At 40.3% G+C, this 9315-nt stretch overlaps 3 protein-coding genes across 3 annotated transcripts; all 3 read right to left on the reverse strand.

Annotated features, from left to right (window-relative positions):
• Positions 1 to 45: 45 nt before the first annotated feature.
• On the reverse strand, positions 46 to 3096 carry TM35_000292250 (putative inositol polyphosphate kinase-like protein; the record flags this gene model as incomplete). Its single annotated transcript, XM_029028382.1, has 1 exon — positions 46 to 3096. The coding sequence occupies one exon, from the start codon at positions 3094 to 3096 to the stop codon at positions 46 to 48; it is 3051 nt and encodes a 1016-aa protein (XP_028880409.1).
• A 1692-nt stretch (positions 3097 to 4788) lies between these two features.
• Positions 4789 to 6174, reverse strand: TM35_000292260 (uncharacterized protein; the record flags this gene model as incomplete). The annotated part of the gene is made up of 1 exon (XM_029028383.1): positions 4789 to 6174. One exon carries the CDS (start codon positions 6172 to 6174, stop codon positions 4789 to 4791), a length of 1386 nt encoding a protein of 461 aa, XP_028880410.1.
• A 281-nt stretch (positions 6175 to 6455) lies between these two features.
• TM35_000292270 (solute carrier family 36 (proton-coupled amino acid transporter)) lies at positions 6456 to 8522 on the reverse strand (the record flags this gene model as incomplete). Its single annotated transcript, XM_029028384.1, has 1 exon — positions 6456 to 8522. The coding sequence occupies one exon, from the start codon at positions 8520 to 8522 to the stop codon at positions 6456 to 6458; it is 2067 nt and encodes a 688-aa protein (XP_028880411.1).
• Between the last annotated feature and the right edge of the window lie 793 nt (positions 8523 to 9315).

The raw sequence follows: 9315 nt of genomic DNA on the forward strand, positions 1-9315 counted from the left end.
ATATATATATATATACTGGGCCTTCCCCCTCTCCAATCCCAAATATTATGAGAGAATGGCAATCATGGTGTTGAGTGCTTTGATGTATCCAACGTCTTTTTCATCCGCCGCGTCGGGATCGCCGCCCCGCCGCAGTTCCTCCCGTTCGTACGTGAAGGCAAAGTCAACCATCACCACCCGGGCAGAGAGTAGCGGTCTATCGGCATCATATATAAACAACAGGGAAGAGGTATAGAAACGAAATACCTGTTGTTGTTGAAATACCCGTCGTAATCGTCGGAGTTGGGCTCGAAAGGATAATCGTAATTGTTGACTGTGTTGTGTAAAGCGGGCTACGGTTTCCCGCAATTCATCTAATGTTAAATAACGACCAGCGATTTTAGATTGAGTTTCGTACTGTTGAGTATCTGCACACCAACGCTTCATTCCAGCCAATCGCACTCCATACTGCATAGAGGTGGACTGTGCGGCTTTGCGTTCTTTACTACGCAGTTTTGCCTCGCTTGGGTTTAGTCCATACTGGCGACTGCCCATCTTGATATCGAGAATACACGGATGGGTAAAACCACTACAGAGATCCTCCAATACAATCATCTGACGTACAGTCTTACTATTAGTATTACTATTCATATTAGTAGTAGTAGGAGGAGGAGGACCACCACCGCCACTGATGGCTAAAGCATCTCCGTCTTTACATGTTGGGACGGCTGTTGGGGTGGATGTTGTTTTTCCATCCATGAGTGCATTCGTAGCCGGCGGGCCTGGTTCACCACTGCTGTTGTTGGCATTGTTGTTACTATTCATATTATTCGTATCTGTATTCGTACTACCACTACTACTAGTAGTATTAGTAGTAGTAGTATTAGGAAGGGTAGTATTTTTATTGGTATTGGTATTACTAACAACAGCAGCACTACCACTACCACTATCTGCAGTTACTGTCATTCGACAGAGTCCAATAAAACGTGGAATAAATGGAATGAGTTGAAGCAAAACATACCAGCGTTGACCATCATGCTGTTCAGATTCAGTCTTCTTACTTCTTCCTTTACTGTTGTGATGATAATGATGATGATGATGATGATAATGATGAGGACGATAATGGCTATCCATTCCACCCCCATCAGCACTACCATTATAACTCGTATTATTATTACTACTATTATTATTATTATTATTATTATTATTATTATTACTACAATAATTCATACTACCGATACTGGCACTTCTGTTGCGATGGACTGTACTGATACCTTCCACAGAGAAGGCAGGTACACCAGTGAACCATCGTCGTAGTTGTTGTTTTCTCCAATGACGCCATAACATCTTATAATTATTTCTCTTTACAGTGCCATCTGCGTTATTATAATCACTATTCTCATCCCTTTCCTTATTCTCATCCATACCACCTTCTCTTTCCTCATTTTCTTCTTCTTCTTCTTCTTCTTCTTTCCCATTATTATTCTTCCTATTAGTAGTAGTAGTAGTAGTAGTAATAGTAGTATTAGTACCACTCCCATCATAATCCTCCTCCTCCTCCTCCTCCTCCTCGTAATCATCATCATGATACGAGTAGAGAGAGGCCAACAGGGGTGTATGGCAGCGCACATACTCCTGCACGGGCCTCACCTTCTCATAAAACTCCTCCTCCCGACGCGAACACGACTCTTTCATAAACACTCCATCTCTCTGGATAGTGACATGATGTCCGCCAATAGAGGCACTACTGGAGGCCGCCGCACCCGCCACTGCCGCACTGCCTCTATTGTGAAGGGCCACAGTCGTGGCGCCACTCCCACCAGCACCGAGAAGACCAGAAACAGTTGTCGGCCGACCACCGCGAACACGACGACGACAGACCGCACGGCGTCCACCGCCTGCACGGCCGGAGTGGTGAAGGAGATATTTAGATACCGGCGATATATTGCCTTTTTCTTTTTCTTCTCCTTCCTCCTTCTCCTCCTTTTCGTCCAATTGATACGGGACTGCAGCTGCTACTGGTGGGAGTGGGAGTGGGAGTGGGAGTGGTGGTCCTTGTAGTAGTTGGAGAGGTTGTAATTGTTGTCGTTCTTGTTCTTCTTCTTGTTGTTGTTGTTGTTCTTGTAGTAATTGTAATTGTAATTGTAGTAGTCGTGATGGTTTTTTGAATGCCGGACTGCTGGGATAATCGCTGTTGTATGTTGGGAGTGGGTGGTGATCTGCAGAGGGACCAGATGTATCGCGCAGGTCCTCACGCGATGATGACATCTCCTTTCCAGTATCCTTATTACTATTACTATTCTCATTATCATCACTGTTACACTTATTCGTATACTTATTATTCTCATTATCATTATCATTAGTATTATTATTATTATTATTGTTATTATTATGAGTGCTACTACTACTGCTACTGCAGCTTCCACCGCCCCATTGCCAGCGTAGTGTTTCTGCCATGGAGAGAATTTCTCTCTGCAGATCCTCCTCAGCGGCAGGAGTGGCACATTTTGTAGGACTCACCGTTATATGATAGGATGACTTGTCAGCAGCAACAGGAACACCACGCTCAGCACGTAGTGTTCGCCCACAACCATTATCCTCATTATTATTATTATTAGTTCTATTAGTATTAGTATGGAAATGGGCATCATGCTCCTTGACACTCGTCATCCCTTCACGGCCTCGTGAAGGAGTTATTGTGCCCCGCCCTGCGATATCGCCGTTCCCAACAGTACTACTGTCACTTTCACTGCTGCTCCCCGTCCCATCATCATTATTATTAGTATTATTACTATTACTATTATTATTATTATTATTATTATTATTACTGCTGTTGCTGTTGTTGCGCTTCTGACTGCTCTCCGCACTTTCAGGTCTTTCCCCACAACTTCCACTACTGCTATGCTTTGGGGATTGTTCATTAGAGCTCTTGTAGCCATCATCCTCGTCCATATCAATTTCCCCCCCACGGGTGATAGACGGGGCCCTTGGGGTCTGCAGAGGGCCGGATGGTGATAAGATGGAGATGAGATCACTGTTACTATTCGCAATAGTCTCCAGTGGAAGTGGCAGCGGAACAGCCGCAGCCCTCACACGAGACTTTTTTTCCTCCTCCATTTGATAATATATATATACACACGTACGTATATATATATATGTAAGTAAATAAATAGGTTTATATATATATATATATATATATATATAAACTGATAGAGTGTTTGTGTGAAAGAGAAAGAGAGAAAGAGAAAAAGAAGGGGTTATCACTATCTTCTGCTTTCTCTCTACTTCTTCTTCTGTTTTTTTTTTGTTTTCTTTTCTTTTTGGCTTCTTTTTTCTTTTTGTTCTTTTTTTTTTTTTTGTTCTTCTTGTCTTGTCTTGTCACTCGTTAGAAATTCTTTGCTAAACTATTCTTTTCTAGTTTGTTTGTTTTTGTTTTCAAATCTTCTCTTCGCTTGGAAAAGATAGGGGACACCAAACTACACAAACAATAATAATAACAAGCAAAGGAGTTCTCTGTGTCCCCTTTTTATTTTATTTCTTGTGTGTATTCTATTCCCAACCTTTTTTTTTTTTGTTCACTTAACTCTTCAGACTCTGTGTTTTTCCACTTGGGAGATGCGAGCGAAGAAGAGATCCACACACACACACAGTAATAAATAAATAAATAGAGGGAGAGAGAGAAACTGTGTGTGTGTGCGGTGAATCTCTCTCTACTGCCTTTTTTTTTATACTACCTTATCTCTAAGGCTTTTTTTTTTTCCTTGTTGGCCAGACAACAACAGGCGAGAGAGAAAGAGAAAGAGAATATGTGTGTTTACCAGCATACATTGATAGAAAGAAGAGTTAAAGGTACATAATATAATAATAATAATAATAATAATAATAATAATAATAATAATAGTAATAATAAAAATAATAGTGATAATAGTAATAACAATATATGTATATATATATATATATACCATACAAATGTATTTATATATAATGATAATAAATGATGTATGTGTATTGTATACTGCACGTATACCACCTCTCCCGTATTCGTAATGAGGGAAAAGAAAAAAAAACTTCCATGAGAACTGAAAAAGAAGGAACCACAGAAAAAAGAATGGAAATCACAAGATAACAACAACAAGAGCAATCATAATAATAACAACAATAGCAATAAGAAATAATAATAACAAAGAAGATATAAATAAATAAATGTATATATATATATATATATATATATATAAATGCATGTCGTATAGTGTCACCAAGAGATGTCAATGATTCATTTCTTTTTCTTTTTCATTCATTCTATTATTAAATTACATCTAGAGACGTTGGAAGATCCCATTCCAAAGAAAAAAAAAAGCCAGATGTAATTATACATGGGTACATATAAAGGCTATATATATATATAAATATATATATATACCCGAATTGCAATACCAATAATCAAGTCCATGAATACATGAAAAAAAAAAGAGTGAGAATGGAGTGAACAAAAGGCATTGCAAAAAAAAAAAATCCCATACTGTAAAATACATCTAAACAGCCAATTCCCATCAAATAGGCGAAGAATAATCATATTCATAAAAAACAATCAGAGATAACACACAGAGAGAAGACTAGCAAACAAAGAAAGAAAAAAAGAAAGAAATGAATTATTGCTTCAAATTGGCGACATTTTGTTATCATCTGAACTACTTGCTGTTCTTTCTCTCGTTCCCCCACTCTTCCACATTTAACTCCCACTCACTCACACATATATAAAGCGGGGAGAAGAAATAAGAAGAAAAAGATTCTTGTTTTTTTTTTTTTTTCTCACAGCATCGGAACTACTTCTCCTTCTCCTTTTCTCTCTTCTGGAGCTACTTCCGATAATGTCCCTACGGTCCCGTCGGCTTCCACTCCCGTTATGCATGATGTGGTTGTAAACTCCAAATGAGACCCATCATCATAATTATCATAATGATCATTATCATCACCCTGCGCTTCTTGTTGTTTTTGTTGTTGTTGAGATTGTTGTTTATATTGTTGATATTTAGATCGGGGACCACCACCACTGCCTGGCGCAGAGAGAGTTCTTCTTCTCCCACTCCTAAACTCCGAGCCCACGACGCGAATATTACACAATGGGTGCATCTCATGATATCGAGATTGCAGCGATAGTTCTCTAAAGATCCCTGCATGCCGTAGGAGTTGCAGTCGCTCCTCTCCACTGTATCCATGCGTCTCCACAACATCATCCACCATGCGTTGAAAGGAGTTTGTTAACAGCGTTACGCGAAGTCGTTGGGCGGCGTCTGAGGCGGTAGTGTTAGTAGTGGCTTCCAGTGAAGTTGCTGTGCGATCGCCTACTGTAGTGTCGCCTCTCCCGCCAATCTGCGTTGTACTCTTTGGGAGAATTGCACTGGTGAAACTGATGGTGCCGGGCGATTGATCGGCTGCCCCGCTGCTGTTTGTGTGGAATTGCAGTAAATAACTATTATTATTATTATTATTACTACTCGGACTACTACTCAGTTGTCCCTGCGGGGTGTGGAGGAGTGGGAGTGGTGGGGGTGGGGTCTTCTCCGCCGTGGTGAGTGGAGGCGAGGGAGGCGAGGGAGGAAGAAGAGGAGGAGTGGTGTGGGTCTTTTCATCTTGGAGAACTTCTTCTAACCAACCAAACTCTCTTCGTGGGCTTCGTGAGCGGGATGATAGTGATCGTGTTGTGCCTTCAGACTTGGCACGTCTATTTATCATTCCAGCAGGTGTCATTTGCGGTGATTCACTTCTTGTTCTTGTTACTGCCGCTGCTGTTGCTTCTTTCTGTTGTTGTTGTTGTTGTTGTTGTTGTAGTAATATTGGTAGGAGTTGATCTTCTTTTCCCAATTCCAGTGCTGGTCCTGTTGTATCGTAGGATGGCCGCACCAACTCTAATTCCTCTTTTTTAATAAAACGCCAACGATGTCTTAATGATGAAGAGGACTCTTCCCAAAGATTAGATCTTTCTTGTTGTTGTTTGAGTTGTGGTTGTAAGGACGGTAATGGTGGGACTGGCGCTGCTTGAATAGCAATGCGAAGTGTGAAGTATGGAGATACGGACGGACCACGCACATTATATTCAATTCTTTTTTCTTCTGATGATGGCGGTGATGTTTGCGATGGGGCGTGTGCGGGTTCCGTTACTAAAGGGGATTGTTGTTGTTGTTGTTGTTCCTGCATCTTTTTTTCTACCCTAGATAATAGAGAGAAAGAGAGAGAGAAAGAGAAAGATATTCAATGATATATAGATATATATATATATCTGCAATTCCCTTATCATGAGAAAAAGGAGTTTCTCACTATATATATATATATATATATATATATATACGCCACAATGGGAATATATAAAGAGGAAACACGCATATACACAACTACATATAAAGAAATAAAAGGAATAAAAGAAATAAACACACACACACACACAATCACAGAGAAAATACAAAAAAAAAAGCCTAGAACTAACACGTACCAGTGGAGTCTGTCTGTATATTAATCCACAGGTTATACATCCCAAATGCCACACCAACCACCACTACAAACACTCCAAATATCCCCATGGAGAAACAAATCACATATTCCCACCAAAACAACATACGTCCCTCATGTAAAGCCGTACGTCTACGCCTCACATAGTCTAACATGGCAGGTACAATAATACCAACAATGCCACACCCAAAGGCACCCGCAATGGCAAGAATAAGTCCATAATACGGCACAACATAGGCCACTAATGCACATCCAGCAAGTGTGGCTAATCGCATCACACACGGGGCATATCCTTTATATTGAACACCCTGCCGAATGCCAAGTATACGTCTATCCATTACCTCCGCCAGTGGAAAGAGTTGGAGTGGGATAATGGTAACAGAGGCCACCGCCAGTAATGCAGACACCGCCGTTGTGGCCGGTCCTTTATGAAGAGATTTCGTAATAACCGCACAGGTGTGGGAGCCGTATGTAATAAACCCAACAAGTCCAAATCCCACTAGAACTAAAGCCGCTAACAACATCGCCACTCGCAACAGTCGTATATACCGCACAGTTCCCATTCCACGCTCAACAGGCACCGCAGATCCAATGCCCGTAAACGCATACACCGCCACTCCAAGTGCTGTAAACATATCCAACACCGTCGCCGGCCCAAGGGCAATACGATTATCATTATTATTATCATTATCATTATTATTATTATTATCATCCTTCTTAGAGGATACACGTGGAAGAGTGGCGAGCATAAGAATAACGCCAGCCGTTACGAGTAGACTCGACAACACCCCGAGTGCCCGCTGCCCGCGATTTCCCCGCAGAACTGCAATCGGCGCGGCGAGAAGTGCGGGCAGAAATGCCGGCAGCGGCCCCTCCGCCTGTCGCAACAACACCCGTGCATTTCCCCCCGCAAAGGCGAGAAATCCAATGAGATGCACCGCACCGTAAAATAAGTTCACGGAGGGATACCAAACACCCCACGTTAAACGGGGAACATCGCCGTAAATCACCACTCGAAAGGCGGCATCGCGGAGTTGATTCTTCGCCGCAAAAAAGGCCTCCGTGCAGTAGAGAGAAACCAAAGAAACCACCGTAATGAGCACAAGACCACCAATAAGTCCAGCCGTGCGAAATATATACGGTATAGAGAGAACATTTGTATGGAAGAAACACCGAAGTACATTACTAAAGTCTACAAAGAGAAGTTTCTTCGTCTCTTTAGACATGATGGCTTCTGGAATCACATTAATCACCGCATCCGGGGCACGCTCCACCAAATCACCCGTGCGGCTGGCGAATTGCACAATGTGATGGCCAGTGAAAGTCACTGCAGACTTCACGGGATCGGGAACATTACGTGTGATGAACTGCGCCGAGCGGCTGACGAGATCCACGCCGTCGTCGACGACACTCACAACAGTCGCAGGCACAAAGGCATCACGCGCATCTCGCAGGAAATCAAGCATAGTGACATCATCGCCCATGTGATCCTCTGCGTGTGTGCGTAACTCTTGTTCTTCTCGTTGTTGTCTTTCTTCTACTTGTACTCCAGAGAGTGAAGTAGATGGGAAATCGGATGAAATGGCACTAATGCTATTACGCATCCCCAGAGTATTATTATTATTATTATTATTATTATTATTATTAGTGGTAGTATTAGTAGTATTAGTGGTTTCGCTCATCTCTAATACATCCGGCATCTCTTTTTTATTTTCTACAAAAGTTACTCTCCGTACATTTACATTCTGTGATTCATTCTCTGCTTCTCTCATCTCTATTGTTTCCCGGAGAGAACACTCATGATGAACGGCATCTAACTCTTCTCTTGTGGGACTTACAGTATATTGAACTGTCGTATTTGTATCCATAGTTCTATCCACTTCATTAAGTAAAGTTACTGAATAGCTTTCTCCTCCTTCATCCGTGCTCTGTATTCCTTCCTGCTGTGCCTCAGCATTGGGATTAGGGAAATGTCTGAGAAGAGAAATGTCAGAAGTACTGTTACCACCCAACGGGCTGTTCCCTTGATTAGTATTCATTTTATTTTGCAATCGTTAACTAAATCTTATGTATTTTCTACTATACCCTTTTTTTTTTCTTTCTTTTTTCTCGTCTTTTGATTTTTTTTTTTTTTGTATCACACACAAACACACACATATATATATATATATATATATATATATATATATATATAAAGGATAAGTCTCCTTAGGTGATGATGATATTCGGTAGAAGGGGCCTCACACACAACCAAGAGCTATTCTTCACTCCAGTACCAACACTACACCGAAGAGAGAAATAATAATAATAATAATAATAATAATAATAATAAAAAGAAGAACTACGATAACAATTAAAATAAAATAAGAAGAAGAGAGGAAAAGAAGTAATAATAACAATAACAATACTAAGAATAAGAAGAGGAATAAGAATAAGAATAATAATAACAAACACACGAAATCAAATACTTATTAAGGATAACAAGAGAAGCATCTAATATATACATATATATATATATATATATATATATATATATATATATATATATATATATATATATATATAAATATCTCTTCCCTTGCCAAATATTTATTTGCACAAACACTTCTCTCTCAGAGAAAAATGCAATGTGGCTTTGAGAATCACCCGTTTGCTCAAAGTTCATTTTTTTTTGTTTTTATTTCTGTTTATTTATTTATTTATTTAAATAATAACCATTCGGAATTGTCTCTCAGATATTCCCTTTTCTTTTCTTTTCTTCTTTTTCTTTTTTTTTTTTTGGCCCTTGAACGGACACCTCGTTTTATCTTTCATTTCCTTTTTTTTTTTTTT

This window comes from Trypanosoma theileri (genome assembly GCF_002087225.1).
Source record: "Trypanosoma theileri isolate Edinburgh chromosome Unknown TM35_Tth_29_V1, whole genome shotgun sequence".
Classification (NCBI taxonomy): Eukaryota; Euglenozoa; class Kinetoplastea; order Trypanosomatida; family Trypanosomatidae; genus Trypanosoma; species Trypanosoma theileri.